The sequence below is a fragment of the Penicillium hordei genome, assembly GCF_028827395.1.
Source record: "Penicillium hordei strain IBT 12815 chromosome Unknown utg000002l_segment0_segment0, whole genome shotgun sequence".
Classification (NCBI taxonomy): Eukaryota; Fungi; Ascomycota; class Eurotiomycetes; order Eurotiales; family Aspergillaceae; genus Penicillium; species Penicillium hordei.
The window spans coordinates 4900719-4917514 of NW_026623143.1; the positions used below are offsets into that span (position 1 = coordinate 4900719).

Genomic DNA, 16796 nt, shown 5'->3' on the forward strand with positions numbered 1-16796 from the left:
AACCCCATTTGACTGTGAATTCGTTTTCATTACCACCACCCACGCCTAGAGTTACAAAGAATCCCAGAAGAAAAAAAGCACCCGGTCCCTTAAAAAGACCATATGTCAAGTAAATCTCAGGAGTCACCGCCACGATCTGCAACGCTACATGGCCAGTTCCTCCACATCGCCTTCTCGAGGAAACGCCACATTACCTAAGAATGTCATCGATCCGTGACCGCAAGTCATGAGCAATCTCTAACTGCTCCCCACTAATGACACCGCTCTGTTGCAGGATCAGCAACATCTCAGAAACACGCTCGGCAACGAGATCCGAGCCGAAAACCATGCCGCCCAGGCGCACGGTCTCATGGAACCATCCACTCAACAGGTACAGCAGGTCGTGTGCGATAAACCGCCGGTTCGACCCGTGGAAGGGTGCCTCGTCGGTGTAGTACATCGTCTCCAGCACAGCGTACAAGGATTCGTGTGCCACGCCAAGATCTATGAACAGATCCACCACCCAGGTCGCCGGGCCGACGTTGCGTTGGAACTCCAATGCATACCGCTCCAGCATGGGGACAAGCTCGCGAATGGGGAAAATGGTCTCGGACATCCGCAGGCGACTGCCGAGGCTGCGGACCTTGTCGATCACAGCTTCGTAAGGTTGCGGTGAGCCGTGTTGAACGGTGGCGTCATGGACCCCCTGGATCAGGTGTTGCCAAGTTGACTTGACGTCGGCCGCATTGCGATGGTCGGCTTGATAGAAGATTTGGAGACAGATGTCATGGTAACTGGCGGAGTCGGCGTATTTATTGAATAGCTAGAACAATGTTAGTCTCACGATTTGAATCTGATTCGTAGGGGAAATTTAGCACTTACTGTACTAATATCCATCACCGGTCCATCGACCTCACGCAGAATCTCGGGTTTCCGCTCGGGAAGAATCCGCTCGTCATCCTTGAGTCTTTGAAGTAGGTCATCCTGAATATTGGCCACATCGATCAGATTCGAAATCTCTTGCAGCAGTCGCTGCCTTGACTGACGCCCAACGTCCGGTGTGAAAATCGAAGCATTGGCGCGGGCTTGACCAAGGTACTCAATACGACGACTCAAGGGCAACACGAAAGCACTATTGGCCAGATGGAACTGAACCTGGGCAGTCTCAAAGAATCGTTGAGACTGGGCATAGAAACGCCAGAGTAGATCGGCATGGCCTAGATCGTCGTTCGACTTGCGCTGGAGGTAGGTGACCACGAATGGGGACTGAGTCTGCAGTAACCGATCGTTCCACCCCTGCTCAAGGTACCAGTCGTACAAGCTCGTCAGGAACACCTCATCAGTGGAATCGGAGATCACGCCATAGGCCTCGTTCTGGCGTTTGGCAATAGTGGTCAGCTGGCCATCAATCAGACCGGGATCGGATGCAGCCAATTTGTCAACCGCAAGCACGACTTTGAAGATGAGATCGTAGCACTGCTTGCGGAAATAGAAGTATTCCTTGCGGGGGTCCTGAGTAGTTGTGAGCGTGAGCTGGCGCTGGGATCCAAAGGGAATAAGGGGGATAAGCACCTGTTCGGGACGCTGATCCATGATCCAGGAATAGGCAAGGTTTGACTTGTCGGACCTAGCAGCGACGTTGAGGGCAAGCTGAATGGCACCTGGAAGAAGAAAAGAAAAAAAACCCCAATTAGTATGAGATAACAAAAGTCCAGGATCACACAACATACCTGCAAAGAACTGGTTGACAATGAAATTGTCCACAGCCGAAACCAGATAATCCATAGGTAGGTATTCGGCCACCTGCTGGAAGAGATGCAGACTCTCGTTGAGCAAGTTGCGGCCCAACTCTGTATTGGCACCGGCCTCAGTCGCACGCTTCAGCATCTCTTGTGCCTTGAAAATCACCACATCCTCTGTACTGCAGAAACTGCCACATCGTCGTCGAAGTGCATCCGCCACGGTCTCGACGTTGGAGCCCTTGGCGATGTTGCGGTTAACAATGCCCTTCACAAGCTCCTTGGCAATGTCATGCCCCTTGCTGGAGCTAAAGAGTTCCTCAAAGGTGAGGCTGAGGAACTTTGCCTTCGATTCAGCTGGCAAAGTCGCCACAATCTCATCAACCCGCTCATCAAATAGAACGAGTATAAATGAGATACCTTCAATCGTGTGTGACACCAACTGAACGAGTGAGTGTAATGCGCGGTGCTCGGCTTGCAGCGCCACTTCTTCTTGCTTGCTGTTTACCCGGGCAAGAGCGTCGGGACCGTTGAGTCCATCGATAAAGGTCTTATTCACCTTGAAGAACTCCGCCAGTGAGGAGAGATCATGTTGGACAGTCTGCAGTTTACTGGAACTCACGGACGCGGAAACGGATTGTGCGCCATTAGGTCCATTGCCCACCTTGGCAATTCTTTCTTTCCAGATAGAACGCAGCAGACGGGCGATGTATAGTGCAATACCTGTGTGTCGGGGAGAGGGCTGCACTGCGTCTAGAACAGATGTTGAGCCATCTGCAATAGCATTTTCATTCAGATGGGCCCGACCACCTTGAGTGATGAAGGCCTGGCGTGCTGCCGCCAGGATGTCCGGATCGGTGATTCGGGTCAGTCTTTGATCAGGCGAAATCTCCATACCCTGGCCACAAGCTACCGCCAGAGCAGTCGCCAGCATTTCGCTCCGTCCATATGTTCTAAGGAAATTTTGGATTTCGCCGCTCAATCCCTCATGAGGATTGCCGCTGCTGCGGAGCAAAGCCGCGAAGATATCCACGAGACGACGCCGACGAATGATATGAACTCCACCATTAGTCAAGATCGCGATCTCAGCAGCCGGGTGGTCGAATTGAACGGCCAGCTCGTTGGTCACAGGTGAAGGTGCCGAAACAAGACCAATATCCTCAGCCTTGCCTCCCAGGTCCAGGATGATCGCCGACTCAGCAGCTTTGCCACTGACCGAGCTTTCCTGGTACTGTGCGACCCGACCAGAGTCAGGGGTGGAGATGAAAAGGGTATCAATCTTTTGCTGTGCATCCTTAGTAGTAAAACAGAAGAAATAGCCTGGGGAATATCGCTCGGCAAGACGAGTGGGTGAAAGTGTGTTAATCTGACCAGCAGAAGGGGAAACCGCACCAAGAGGTGAAACAAGCGAGATGGAAGATGCCACCCCGCTCACGCCGGGGGAGATATCGACTGGCGGTGTCTTGACATGCAGTGCCTGCATGCTTGTGGGAGGGCTGGTGTAGGTCGACGCAGGCGCCCAACTGTTTGAACCAGTGGCGCTGAGATAGATCCGATAGCCTGTCGCCGTCGTTGCAACTAAATGATACCGCGACGCTTCTGTGGCTGGCACTGGACTGATAGAGACAATCTTGACTCTGGGGTTGAGGGTCTCGTTTGAGGTGATGATGTGCCCAATGTTAGAGTAGATGTCCAGAGCGCGTTTGGTGATTGCAAGTGTCAAAGTGCCCTCAGGTCCCATGTGGAATACGCGAATTGTAGACGCAGAGGAGAGTGTGTAGAGCAAGTTCCGGCTGTCGTCGAGTGCCATCTGCACTACATACTCGGCAGCACTTTGTGCAAGGTTTGTTAGGCTCATAGAGGGCCTGAAAGCCGATAGGCGTGAGCTGGTATGATTTACTCTGCCACAGCGGCCCTGGAACCACCTTTCCTCCTGTTGGTAAGTGACCTCGTGCACATCGGTGTCAGACGATCCTCCAAAGAAAATGCGTCCAGTGGATGCCGATGCTGCGAAAACATTTATATCCAAGCCACGGACTGCTACCGACATCCCCGTGTGATACAGAGAAACCTGTCGACCTCCGCTAGGCGTGTTCTCATAGCCCATCCCCAGCAGAATGATGTCCGCAGTCGTCGCAATGACCAGCAAATGAGTGATCGCAGGCAAGAAAACTCCCGGGCGCGGTTTAGTCAACTTGACAGCATTGATGCTGTTAGGCTGTTCCTCGAATCCCACCAATTGCGGGTTAGGGTGTGTGAAATCCCAAATGTACAATGCATTGTCAATTGCGACCCACGCGTGGTTTAACTCGGCAAACAGACCCATGCTGGTCGATACTTGTGCGCGGTTGTATTGATCGAAAATCTGGTCGGGGATATCGTACATTTTGACTTTTTGAAATGGTGCCCATGATTGAGATACGGGGATGTTGTACTCAGACGAGGAGCCCTCTTGTTTTTTTTTTTTTTGGTCAGTGTTGCTTCGGACACACTTAGTTGGGAAACCTTACGAGATAAATAGCTGTCAAGGTCTGGATAACGCGATTCGCTTTGCAAGCTGCTGTTGATCGTTCGCGCCCCGCGTTCCTCGGTGCTCACTGTTTGATTTTGGGTCTTCGAGGCCGCTGGAGGGAGCTTTGGCATGGGAGTCTGGGGTTCCGTCTGCAATGGCGACTTGCTGGGAAGAGGCCGTGCTGTAGCTGGCGCCGGGGTCTGAAAGTAAGCTCCAGGAAGGGGTTTTTGCGGCGTCGCCGGAGGGAGATTTGTTGGAAGAGTTGGATACGACATGGCGGCGGTTTTAAGGAGGGAGAAAGGGACGATCCCCCGCTAGAAATCACAAAGAAGCTGCAGTGTAGGTCGGACGAGAAAAAGAAAGCAAATTGTGGGGGAATGACGATGAGAGAAGGTCTTGGGAGGAGATTGGATTATTCAAGGTCTTTGCGAAAAGAGAGAGTCAACACCTGGGAGCGCACAGACCAATTGGGATCTTCCGCCTTTACGGTATTGATTGTTGATTGTCCCCCCATTCCCATTGATCCCTCAATTGAGCTTATTTCTTATTGTCTAAACTGTCAATCAAAATGTTTCAACCCTTCCGTTTTTCCTCACGCCTACCAGCTCGTCTGGTACGGTGGAATTCCACCAGTCCGGCCCTGCCACCCTTGATGGCTACTTTGCGGACTGATCTGAAAACTGCCATGAGAGCCAAAGATACCACGAGGTAGAGATCCTTCCCACCCCCAAATGTTTTGGTGGTTCGGCAAGCTTATTATCAATTATCAGACTGAATGTACTTCGTGCTTTGATCTCCGAGACCAACAACGCCGCCAAAACCGCCTCGCCGATTCAGACAGACATTCAGCTCTTGTCACTTATCCGCAAACGCCTGAATGCTTCCAAAGATGCGGCAAAGGAGTTTGATGTCGCTGAACGTCCAGATCTGAAGGAGAAAGAGGATGCACAGGTTGCGGTATTGGAGGAATATGCTAGTCAGGTCAAGACCCTCCCCATCGCCGAAATCAAGGAAGTCGTCATCAATCAGATCGCTGCTATGATCGATGCCAATACGAAGCCCAACCAAGGAACCGTCCTCAAAGCTCTCTTTGCTGCGGGAGGCCCTCTAGACGGCAAGCCAGTTGACCGCAAGGAAGTTGCTACCGAGGTGAAGAACGCGCTCTCTTGAGCTTACATTTTACCAGATTGTATATTAGTGTCACAATAGCCTCAGTTAAGGGCATTCAAATCTCATTTATAATTCACAGAACGAACAAATTGCCAACGCCTATTCAACGCCAGCCCGAAAAGTTCATGAGCAGAAGAAAGCTACTCCTCCGAGAGATGTCATCAGAACTCCCAACCACCACCATCGGTCTGGATCGATCAACTGTTCTCTAGCGATTAGCTGTAATCCGGACTTTGATGACAGTTCTCGCTTTCGCTTGTGCCCTGTTGGTGTGGGGTTCAATGTCGTGGTAGGGAGCATCTTTGGTGGCTGGTAGGCGAGGAACATGGGGTGGAGAAGTGAGCCATCAACCCTAGTCAAATCGAGGCGTCTAATGCGATTGAACTTGTCGATATACACGGAGAATTCCTGTGTGCTGTCAGAATGGGCCGGCGGAGAGAAAACCAAAGAGAGACGTACCTTGAACTCCTCGGTGGTATTAAATCGTGTGTACTGGCCTACCTGATTCTGGCAGGGGTTGGACAGTAGCTGACGACCGTCGACGGCAATTGGCGTTAATATCAGTGTTCCGTTGCCGAACACCGCATAAGACCCATGTTGCCATTGCAAGATCCCTCCCGGGCATGATGGGTCGGCCGCTGTTCAATATTAATACAACGTCAGGATCTATATATCCATGAGTACTGACGATTTGAGATTGCGCGATAGTATGCGGACTCATAATTCCCATCATCATCAAATGAGTATGAAATTCCCGTTAGATTCGGCTCGAGTAGCTTGTCGTTGAGCGGATCGTAGAATCCCTATGCACGTTAGTCTCGTCATTTGTATACTTCATACATTAGTTCCACACACCGGACCAGTAAGAACATCACGAGATTTGGTGGTCCATGTTCCAACCAAATCATTCGAGTTCGCCAAAGCGGCTGTGATTAACAGACTCCAAATCAAAAACATCTTGGTTGACAAAGGGAAAAATTGTCAGAAAGGGAGTATTTGAAGGACGCCCTTTATTGGGGTGGAGACCAACAACATAGTTCAGCAAGGACCTGGAATGGGAAGGGTTGATGGGGATATTAGAAGTTCAAATATACATTTTAATATCTTAATCTTCCATCAGCCATAAATTATTTACAGCTTTTTTTTTTAAATATATAATTTTTTTTATAAGGGATCTCACTACAGTCAACAACCGCTGATTCTGCCAACTTTTCCCCTGGGTTGGTGGAAGATTAGGTTAAAATTATTTCGAAAATTACAAGAACGCGGGGCGCGAATGATCAATAGCAGCTTGCAAAGTGAATTGCGTTATCCTTTGAAAAAAACAGGTTCTGTAGTGTAGTGGTAAGCACACTGGTTTTTGAAATGATTTGATTTGAAAATTATTTGAAAAATACCAGTGACCCCGGTTCGAACCCGGGCAGGACCTCTTCTTTTTTTTTTTGCCATATTTTTTTTTCGGGTTCTATTTTGGAACAAGTAACCTAACCTACTTCCCCGCGGATTACTCTAAACTTGTATTATTTACATCTACAACTATCATAGCAGAATGGCGTTTCAGGCCGCAAAGCGTGACCTTCGCAAGAGGATGCGCTCAACTCTACAGAGTCTATCTGCAACCTCAATAAGTCAACAATGTCAGGTCGAATGATGGTCTCTGGGTTTTCCATAACTAACCTATCGCAGCCAGCGCGGCAACAACCAATTTCTTGTCATTGCCCGAGTACCAAGACGCCAAAAGTATCGCCGTATACCTGTCTATGCCAAGTGGGGAACTCTCAACAACTGGAATCGTAAAGGATGCTCTACAGCGTGGGAAGAATGTCTACATCCCGTATATTCACACCCAGGACAAAACATCCATCATGGACATGTTGGCGCTCGGATCCATGTCCGAGTTCGAGTCATTACAACTGGACAAATGGGGAATCCCATCACTCCTATCTACGCAAATCGAAGGTCGACCGAACGGATTGACACAGGGCTTGGATCTTATTGTCATGCCGGGCATGGCCTTCGACCGTGGGTTCCGACGACTTGGTCATGGCAAAGGGTATTATGATCATTTTTTAACGCGATACTCAACATCGACCCGCAAAATGCCATTCCTCGGTAAGTAGTCCCAGAAACAATCCGTTTATCCCCGACTGAACTCCATGGTAGTTGCCCTTTCTCTCCAAGACCAGTTGCTCGCCGAGGATATTCCTGTGGTGGAGCACGACTGGTTGGTAGACGCGATCGTGGTTGGTGATGGCCAATTCTTGGATCGCAGGGTGTAGCGCAAATCGAAACAGAAAAGGAATAGCGAAAATTCAAACAGCCTGGATCAGAGAAACATTGTCTCCCTTGAGGAGGATCTGGCCTGTTGCGCATTAGTTAGCTGTCTTTCTCATGTGTCTGTCTATTTCAATTTCATCGTACCGAGCGGCCGGCGCTTCTCTTCCTCTGTCTTAGTTGCCAGACGCACTTCGACAGCATCGTCAATGACCAGGTTCATGAATTCATCAAAGCCCTAGCATCAGGTTAGCTCAGATGGCAACCAAAACGGAATCGCGGTAAAGAAAGACATACGCGGATCTTCCCCTCTATCCGGAAAGCGAGCTGCTCATAGAGCCAGACTGAAACAGTGCTGCGTTTCTGCAGGAGACTGAAGATGAAGTGAATCGGAGCCAACAATGTCTTGCGGCCAGCCATGATGTGCGGTTATGTCGAAAGTGATAGCTGTAACACGGGAGACGAGACGAAGAAAGCTCTGGCGGGCCTGGCGGTCGTCCCGTGATTTGATTACCGTAATACGGTTATCTCGTCACGGACACCCCATCCCACCTTCAACTTGCTCTCCCCCTCTTCGAACCCCGTTTCCGCCGTCAGATGCTGATACATTTTTCATACATTGCTGAGCCTTGATTAATCTACTTAGTTCAACATGGCCAGCAAGGAAGCCGGGCAGGCATTCGCCCCGGTCCTGGCGGCCGTCGCGACAATGCAGGGAAATGCGTCTAGGACTGAGAAGACTCAGGCCCACGAATTCCTTGAGAAGTTCCAGAAATCGGTACGATTCTTTCGCTTCGAATTAACCGGTATTGTTCGCTAATCTTCAATACAACAGATTGAGGCCTGGACAACAACCCATGCTCTATTGCAATCCCCCGATGTGCCAGTCGAAGCCAAACTATTTGCCGCAACTACACTGAAAGGAAAAGTAAGGGTATTCTTCCCTGATGATTTTCCCCGTTTCTAATTGCGTAGATTATATTCGATCTCGATCAACTCCCTCCCGACTCAGTATTGGCCCTACGAGACTCGGTCCTAAACCTATTGGTTGCATTTGCGCCGGGCCCGCGCCCCATTCAGACCCAGCTATGTGTGTGCTTGGCCAGTTTGGCGATTCAGATGGTCACATGGAAGGATGTGCTGGCGACTGTCGGAGCAGCCCTAGGAAGCAGTGCGGGGGATTGTGTGCTAGAGTTCCTGAAGATCTTGCCCGAGGAAGTCACTGAGGGTCGCAAAATCAATCTCAGTGTATGTTTCTGTATTGGCATCTACAGAAGGTTCAAACTGACATCTACAAAAGGAAGACGAATTGTTCGCGAGAACCAAGGAGCTGCTAGAAGACAACGCGGAGCAGGTTATGCAGTTGATGATCCAATACGCTCAATCGTCGCGTACGTATCCAACGACTATGTCCCATTCTCTTGACAAGTTAGGATTCATAACTGACTGTCTACAGCTGCCGCCGCAACCAACCCCCGTCTCCTCGACTGCCTTACTTCGTGGTTACGTGAAATCCCCTCCGCGAAGGTCGTTGAGTCACCCCTCATGGACGTCATCTTCAAAGCATTGGACAACGACGCATCTTTTGATGCCGGTGTCGACTGCGTTTGCACGCTTTACCGCGACACAAAGGACGTGGACGAATCGTTGCCCGTCATTCAAGCCCTTTATCCCCGATTGATGGCACTTCGCCCAAAAATTGCCGAAACTGCGGAGACCGAAGATTTGGAGGCCTTCAAGGGTATCACAAGGATGTTTGCGGAGGCAGGTGAAGCATGGGTTGTCCTTATTGCACGTCTCCCGGGTGAGTTCCAGGGACTTGTTGAGGCGCTTCTCGAATGTTGCGCACGGGACTGGGAGCGCGACGCAGTGTCTCTGACTTTCATTTTCTGGTACGAACTGAAGCAATATGTTACTCTCGACCGGTACACCGACGCTCGAGTCGCTTTCCAGCCCGTTTTTGCCCAGTTGGTGGACATCATGGTGAAACACCTCGAGTTTCCCAGCCCTGAAGACGGTGAGGCCGAGGATCTGTTTTCTGGAGACCGCGAGCAGGAGGAAAAATTCCGTCAATTCCGCCATGCGATGGGCGATGTTCTCAAGGACTGCTGTGCCGTTGTGGGAGTGAATGATTGTCTTGCTAAGATCTATCAACTGATCCAGCAATGGGTTGCCAAGTATGCATCGCAGTCAAGCAACGAGCATGTTCCTCATTGGCAGGAACTGGAGGCCCCTCTGTTCGGTCTCCGCGCAATGGGCCGCATGGTCGACCCCGAAGAAAGCACTATTCTTGGGCAATTGATTCCTCTGATCGTTCAGATTCCTGATCAGGAGAAAGTGCGGTTCCAGGCGATCATGGCCCTGGCACGCTACACTGAATGGACAGCTCTCCATCCTGAAACTTTGGAAGCCCAACTCAACTATGTGATTTCTGGTTTCCACCATTCCTCCCAAGAAGTTGTGCAGGCCTCTGCTCTTGCCTTCAAGTTCTTGGGAACAGACTGTCAGAAGTTGCTTGGTGGTCATATCGCCCAGCTCCATACCTTCTTCGAGTCGGTCCTTGACAAGCTGAAGCCCACCAGCCAGGAGGAAGTCACTGAAGGTGTTGCCGCAGTGGTTTCAGTGCAACCCCATGAGAAGATCTACGACTCATACAAGATGTTCTGCGACCCGATCATGGCCCGAATTATGAACCTTGCCAATAATGCGCAGACTGAAGAAGGCCAACGAGCCGTGGCCGATCATCTACAGCTGATTACTATCTTTGTGCAAGTGGTGACTCCAATTATTGCACCGGGAGAAGAAAACCCTGCCGTTAAATACTGTGGCGAGGTTCTACCCATTATGACCACGATTGTCATGAACTTTACGTCTTCTACGCCTATTCTCGAGCGAGTGTGCCGATGCTGGCGATACATGATCATCTCTTACCGCACTAGCATGATCCCTCTTTTGCCGACTCTGGCTCAGAGTATCGCGAACGGATTCCAGGCCTCACGCGAGGGTTGCTTCCTTTGGGCTACGGACGCGGTAGTGCGCGAGTTCTCCGATGGTGCTGAGTACGTTGACCAGGCCACCAGTGATGCCGTTTTCCAGTTCTATGAGCAGCAAGCCCTTGCTTTCCTACGGATCTTGAACGACCTTCCCCCACAAAATCTGCCTGATGTGATTGAAGACTTCTTCCGTCTCTCCTCTAACGCCGTTCGATACTACCCCAAGAAGTATATCACTTCGTCCCTTGCCATTCCCATCTTCTCCGCCGCACTCAGTGCTCTCACTCTTCAACAAGTCGACCCTCTCATCGCTACGCTGCATTATTACCGGGATTTATTCGGCTTTGCATTTGACAAGCCTATGGTCTCCCAGTTCACCAGTCCGGAAGGCCAGCCTTACGTTACCCCACCTGAGGTTCGCGAAGCCGTTAAGGCGTTGATTATCTCGCAAGGCCAGCCGTTGGCACAGCGTGTGTTGACGGGCATGATGTTCACTTTCCCAGGTGACTGCTTCGCTGATGCGTCGGGGGTACTGATGACGATGTTCGAACTGCTCCCCCAGGAAGCCGGGGGATGGCTGCAAACCACACTTCAGATGTTGCCTAGTGGCACGATGAAGCACGGCGAAGCCGAGCGACTACTGAAGAATGTCTCTGACAAAGTCCAGTCAGGAGAGACCCGTAAAATCCGTGTTCTCCTCCAAGGTTAGTCCCCGTCGTCCCCGTCCCCGTCCCGTTTCCTTGTTCTTGCTTGTCTCATCTAACCTCACCCAGACTTTACCAACTCGTATCGCCGCCGCAATGTAGCCCCACGTGATGGCCTTGGCCGTCTGGAGGCCGCCCGATTCCGATTCAGCGGATGAGAATGTCACTGTAAATTTTTCGGTGCTGATCAGCACTTAAAAAAAAGAAACCCCCGGAAGCATTTACACAAAATCAGGCGTCAGTTCCTTGCTATTGACGTGCCATGCGGTACGATACATGATGGGATGGCATGAACTCGGTGTGATGATTAATGACCTGCTGGTACGCCGGCCTGACCAGAACCTCTGGCTTTGACATTGCTACCATTCAGGTGTTGTACGAGGTCAACCTGTATCTAGGTATTCAATAGTCGCGACTCATTTCTGCATTGAGATGCAGCGCACTTTCTGTGTGTGGTCATTTGATTACGAGTAATGAATCTATTGAGCATCAACATTCCATTGGGATATATATCTGGTTATACGCGTAGGGATATAGTAGAATAGATTACAATTATATCCTCACCGTTACTATATTATATCCCTTACAATACTATACTCTATATTCTACTATAAATATACTCCTTTGGGATATACGCGGACAGACTCACCAATAAAGTCATCTCCGCCACAACCCCACCGAGATCTCCGCACTTCCCCCGGACAACCCTCCCCAAGTCCCCTTTGAGCTTCATTCTTTGACTCATTTCTGCTCTCTATTGGACCCTAGTTTCGTGTTCAGACATTCTTTCCCGATCCACTCTCTAGGTGATCATCGTGCCATGGCATGAAAAATGGAGATCGACGGTCAACCTACCAAGAGACGGCGACGTAGTCGCAAAGTTCTCTCCGATCGCAAGTTTGAATGCACCTTTGAAGGCTGTGGGAAGAGCTATTCTCGCGCCGAACACCTGAGCCGACATGCACTCAACCATACCCCGAAACAAATTTATCGCTGCGACTTCCCCAACTGTTACCGGTCCTTCGTGCGACAGGACCTCTGCACGCGCCATCGTGAACGTCACACCACCAGCGGTTCCCAGCTTCAGAAACGAGATCATTTCACCGAGAATGACACGAAAACCTCCCCGCCTTCCTCGCCTGCTATCACCGCGTCCGAATACTTTGTTGGCTCGGAGGAGCGCAAACCTTCGGTGACAACATACCCCCTCACCACCGGTGTGGATAGCAATGAGATACCAGTGGACCAATACGCGGATTTTCCGGCGGTGCTGGGCCAGCCTGATAATCTCATCGATCTCGACTCCATGTCCTACCCGATCTTTGGCGGGGAAACCTATAACCGATCACCATTCGCCATGGCAGACGATTTTGCAGCGTGGCTATTCAGCGAGCCACTGGCTCCGTCGGGCTATGGAATGGTACCACTTGTTCAGAATCAGTTCTACATGAACGAGCCGGCATATAGCGACAACAATTTCTGCTCGGTGATTCCACAGCATCCGATGAGCGTGACGAGTATTCTGGACTCGGGGGCACCCCCGGCTGTCATCTCGGAAGAAAAGCGCCAGGAGCTCCTGCACCTGATGTCGACAAGATTCAATGAAGCGGCGTATGCGGCGGGCACTAAACGTAAAGATGCGCTGATGGACGGGGATTTAAATAATGACCGACATGCCCTGAGCTTGCGCATGATGCAGACGTACATTGGATCCTATTGGTACCACTTCCATGCACAACTTCCAATATTGCATCAGCCGACATTCAGCGCCGATCGTATCCCAAATTTATTACTACTAGCGATTATAGCGATTGGCGCGGCAACCTTGGATAAAATTCATGGCCAGGCTGCTACCGAAGCAGCGGCTGAATTGGCTAACTTCATTGCCTGGCATTTGCGTTGGGAAATCTTCATGGATGCGGACTTTCGTCCGCCAGCTAAGCTTTGGGTGTTCCAATCTCTGTTATTGCTTGAAGTTTACGAGAAGCTCTTTTCTACGCGAGCATTACATGAACGCGCACATATCCACCACGACACAACACTCACGCTCATGCGACGAGGTAGTTCGCTCATCGCTAACTCTTCATTTGCTACCCCGGAAGCCAAAGAGGAAGACGAGTCATGGGCAACCTGGATCAAGGCTGAAGCGACTCGGCGCGTTGCATTCGCCGCCTTTGTGTTGGACTCAACGCATGCCACTATGTTCGGCCACTCGGCAAAAATGGTGGCCCATGAGTTGCGGCTGCCATTGCCCTGTGATGAGGCGCTATGGGCTGCAACAAGCGCTGCCGAGGTCGCTCGCGTTCAATCTAGTCTGCAGTCGCACGGTGTGCGGCCAGTTATGTTCCTCGACGGCCTCAAGCGCACACTCAACGGCCAGCCCGTCCGGACCAACGCATTCGGGCGAATTATTATCGTGTCGGGCTTGCTGAGCGTCTGCTGGCATCTAAATCAGCGAGACCTGCAGATTAGCTCGCTCGGTGTGGGGCAGACTCTCGGCGGGCGAGATAAGTGGCGGACAGCACTTCTTCGAGCATTCGATAACTGGCGCCGCGACTTCGACGAAGCTCTGGGTCCATCGACCACATCCGAGTCGCGCAACGTGCTGCATGGGCTGGCCCACATGGGCTCCCATGTCGATATAGCCGATCTACAGATCTTTGCAGGTGCTGGCCGGTTAATGGGCCGGTCTATCACAGCGCGTGACTACTGCGCCGCACGAGAGAAGACTGAGAAATGGGCAACAAAAGCTTCAGCGCGGGATGCCACATTCTACGCTCTCAAGTTCCTAGCTGCCTGTTTCTTAGACCCGGCTACACCGCCTGGGGAGTATGCTGCACGCGATGACTACCTGTTAAACCGGCCGTGGGTTATGTACTTCGCAGCGCTGGTGGTATGGACCTACGGGTTTGCGCTGGATGGACCCTTGCGACCTCTCCCTATTCTCATGACAGTGGCCGACCGGGAGCGCGACATGCAGGCATTTTTGCATCGCATGGGCGAAATCCAGGAACCCAACGAATTGGAGGTCATGAGCGGGCGCAATGGGTGTCTCGGCCTGTTAATGATTCTCCGAGACTCCTTTGCCAAACCGCGGTGGGAGTTGTTAGGAGAGGCTGCGCGGCTGCTGGACAGCTGCATCGCAAAGCTACAGTCGTAGCATGTATGATGTGTTTATATACCAAATGATTATGTTTCTATTTTTCTATTATTTTATTATTTTATTATTTTATGATTTGGCACTCTAAAGTATGCACTATAAGTATACAACCCCTGCAAATAGCGCCATGTAGCGTTGCCCTAACAACCACCGTCGATCCCACACCACGTTCTCCCCCGACTTTCACCTCCTAATCCGCATTTTTGTTTCCAATCTCCAATATTCCAATTTCTAAATATCCAACCAAAATGGTGAGTTCCCAAATTCCTCACTGTTGATGGACTTCCTATTCAAGCGGTCCGCCCCTTCCAAGGTTTCCGCCTATGTAACCGCGGAATCGTCCCCCCCCCCCGTATCCCCTCGGATCTCCCCCCTCATCTACAACCGTGTCATCAAAGCATTGTCTCTACATCTTCATCATGGCTAATCAACACGACCAGGCCTCTACAAACTACAAGGAAGCGTTCTCGCTCTTCGATCGCCGTGGTACCGGCCGTGTCGCTGGTGACCTCCTCGGTGACTTGCTTCGCGCTTGCGGTCAGAACCCTACGCTGGCTGAGATTGGTGATTTGGAGAAGTCTGTCGGTGGCGACTGTATGTTTTGATTCCTTGACTTGGTTAGTGGTGAGACGCGATCGCATCTCACCATCCATGATAGGAGAATCCTTGGCTAACTCTCCCTGTCTAGTTGACTTCGACTCCTTCCTGAAAGTCCTCAACCGCCCCGGTGGTTTCCGTGAGCCCGGTGAGCCGGAGGAGTACTGTCGTGGATTCCAGGTCTTTGATAAGGATATGACTGGATTTATTGGTGTCGGGCAGCTGCGCTACAGTATGTTTTGCCCCGGACAATTTGGATGCGCTTGGAAGGGACGTTGCTAACATTCGGCACTTGTAGTTCTCACGAATCTGGGCGAGAAGATGTCTGACGATGAAGTCGATGAGCTGCTCAAGGCTGTTGACACTAGCTCCGGAGAGATTAACTACACGGGTATGTCTGAGCCTAGAGTGGGTTATCTATTTCATTGCATTTGCTAACTCTCTTCCCAGATCTTGTCCGTACTATCCTCGCCAACTGATACCCCGATATGATTAACGTTCGATATGGAAATGGCTTTGGCTTGAGGGATTGAAATTCGGCGCGTTGGAACCTTCGTCTTGTATGTTTTTATTCTCAAATATACTGTATTATTCTGCTTCGGGGTATCACCTGCTGTAGAACCTAAATATAGATCTACATCTGTCTGTAGATTGTACATTTAGATAGCCCACTCCCTCCACTCCCTCTCCCCAACCCCCTCACCCCCCAACTTCTCCGTCTCCACAACAGCCCCAGGAAGAAGATAAACAGCCGGTGGCCGCTCTTCCTCCTCTTCTCCATCTCGCGTCCCCACTCCCCGATCTCCAGTAGACGCCCAATGCACCCGATCCAAATAATACCCCACAACAACCTTGCACCGCCCACACCTCAAAAGAATCCTCTTCTCAATCCCGTCTTCGCGTCGGATCACCGTCGCCCGTCGGTCTGGGATCGTAGTGGCGAGGAGGAGCGTCGTGTGGTTAGAGACATGTCTAGCTTTGCGCGATGGCGTCTCTGTTGCCTTGGCTTCTTCTTCGAGATCGGCTTCCACTTCCCCGTCTGTTGAATTCTTGCGTTCGAGTGGTAGGATCAGCGCTTTGTCTTTGCCTTCACCGCTGCGCCGGGGGAGTGTGCTTATGTTGCGTGTTGTTGCTAGCAGGAGGTGGTTGCAGAAGCGGCAGTGTTGGGTTTGAATTGGGAGGCGTTGGTCTGTCATTTTAGGAGGTTGGCAGCGTTGTGCCGTAGTTTATTGCTGATTTGGCTTTTTTGAGCTGATATGAGTGGGGAAGCTAGAGCTGGTGCGCACAGGCAGATATCGAGTATTATGTCGGTGATCCGAGTTGAAAGCTGGGGACTTGGTCAGTTTCTTGCGCGGTTTTGGGTCAGGATTATCTTTCTGTTGGAGGTTACTCAGTAGACACTTACCGGTGATTGGATGGATAGATTTAATCCGAGACTCTGTGCTGTCTCGTATGCCAAAGTTCTAAAATGAGGAAAAAGAGAGCTGTTGCGTTGCGAATAATTGCAGAATGGCAAGGCGGTGTGCTTATCAGTATATCAGCCATCTACGGGTTCCCGAGGCCAAGATTGTTGGCTACATAGTTCAAGCTAGAGTTATTAACATGCTGATCAGCATTCATGAGAACAAAATATGCACTCTTATAACTCTGATATAATTTAATAAAGAT

The 16796-nt window shown here is 50.8% G+C and overlaps 9 protein-coding genes across 9 annotated transcripts; 5 read left to right on the plus strand and 4 right to left on the minus strand.

Moving 5' to 3' along the window:
• Nucleotides 1-190: 190 nt before the first annotated feature.
• N7537_005175 (putative non-repetitive nucleoporin) lies at nucleotides 191-4505 on the minus strand (the record flags this gene model as incomplete). The annotated part of the gene is made up of 5 exons (XM_056896232.1): nucleotides 191-802; nucleotides 862-1491; nucleotides 1552-1640; nucleotides 1710-4169; nucleotides 4229-4505. 5 exons carry the CDS (start codon nucleotides 4503-4505, stop codon nucleotides 191-193), a joined length of 4068 nt encoding a protein of 1355 aa, XP_056755980.1.
• Nucleotides 4506-4798: 293 nt separating this feature from the next.
• Nucleotides 4799-5400, plus strand: N7537_005176 (uncharacterized protein; the record flags this gene model as incomplete). Its single annotated transcript, XM_056896233.1, has 2 exons — nucleotides 4799-4938; nucleotides 5001-5400. 2 exons carry the CDS (start codon nucleotides 4799-4801, stop codon nucleotides 5398-5400), a joined length of 540 nt encoding a protein of 179 aa, XP_056755981.1.
• Nucleotides 5401-5523: 123 nt separating this feature from the next.
• Nucleotides 5524-6415, minus strand: N7537_005177 (uncharacterized protein; the record flags this gene model as incomplete). Its single annotated transcript, XM_056896234.1, has 4 exons — nucleotides 6256-6415; nucleotides 6089-6203; nucleotides 5860-6038; nucleotides 5524-5808 (listed from the first exon to the last, which is right to left on the minus strand). The coding sequence occupies exons 1-4, from the start codon at nucleotides 6355-6357 to the stop codon at nucleotides 5524-5526; spliced, it is 681 nt and encodes a 226-aa protein (XP_056755982.1). The 5' UTR covers nucleotides 6358-6415.
• Nucleotides 6416-6949: 534 nt separating this feature from the next.
• N7537_005178 (5-formyltetrahydrofolate cyclo-ligase) lies at nucleotides 6950-7679 on the plus strand (the record flags this gene model as incomplete). Its single annotated transcript, XM_056896235.1, has 3 exons — nucleotides 6950-7037; nucleotides 7087-7512; nucleotides 7564-7679. 3 exons carry the CDS (start codon nucleotides 6950-6952, stop codon nucleotides 7677-7679), a joined length of 630 nt encoding a protein of 209 aa, XP_056755983.1.
• Nucleotides 7680-7712: 33 nt separating this feature from the next.
• N7537_005179 (small nuclear ribonucleoprotein E) lies at nucleotides 7713-8094 on the minus strand (the record flags this gene model as incomplete). The annotated part of the gene is made up of 3 exons (XM_056896236.1): nucleotides 7713-7762; nucleotides 7822-7912; nucleotides 7972-8094. 3 exons carry the CDS (start codon nucleotides 8092-8094, stop codon nucleotides 7713-7715), a joined length of 264 nt encoding a protein of 87 aa, XP_056755984.1.
• A 232-nt stretch (nucleotides 8095-8326) lies between these two features.
• On the plus strand, nucleotides 8327-11529 carry N7537_005180 (mRNA transport regulator MTR10; the record flags this gene model as incomplete). The annotated part of the gene is made up of 6 exons (XM_056896237.1): nucleotides 8327-8452; nucleotides 8510-8602; nucleotides 8650-8922; nucleotides 8975-9065; nucleotides 9131-11371; nucleotides 11441-11529. The coding sequence occupies 6 exons, from the start codon at nucleotides 8327-8329 to the stop codon at nucleotides 11527-11529; spliced, it is 2913 nt and encodes a 970-aa protein (XP_056755985.1).
• A 674-nt stretch (nucleotides 11530-12203) lies between these two features.
• On the plus strand, nucleotides 12204-14531 carry N7537_005181 (putative C2H2 finger domain protein; the record flags this gene model as incomplete). The annotated part of the gene is made up of 1 exon (XM_056896238.1): nucleotides 12204-14531. One exon carries the CDS (start codon nucleotides 12204-12206, stop codon nucleotides 14529-14531), a length of 2328 nt encoding a protein of 775 aa, XP_056755986.1.
• A 419-nt stretch (nucleotides 14532-14950) lies between these two features.
• On the plus strand, nucleotides 14951-15607 carry N7537_005182 (uncharacterized protein; the record flags this gene model as incomplete). The annotated part of the gene is made up of 4 exons (XM_056896239.1): nucleotides 14951-15125; nucleotides 15220-15360; nucleotides 15427-15519; nucleotides 15579-15607. 4 exons carry the CDS (start codon nucleotides 14951-14953, stop codon nucleotides 15605-15607), a joined length of 438 nt encoding a protein of 145 aa, XP_056755987.1.
• A 180-nt stretch (nucleotides 15608-15787) lies between these two features.
• Nucleotides 15788-16324, minus strand: N7537_005183 (uncharacterized protein; the record flags this gene model as incomplete). The annotated part of the gene is made up of 1 exon (XM_056896240.1): nucleotides 15788-16324. The coding sequence occupies one exon, from the start codon at nucleotides 16322-16324 to the stop codon at nucleotides 15788-15790; it is 537 nt and encodes a 178-aa protein (XP_056755988.1).
• Between the last annotated feature and the right edge of the window lie 472 nt (nucleotides 16325-16796).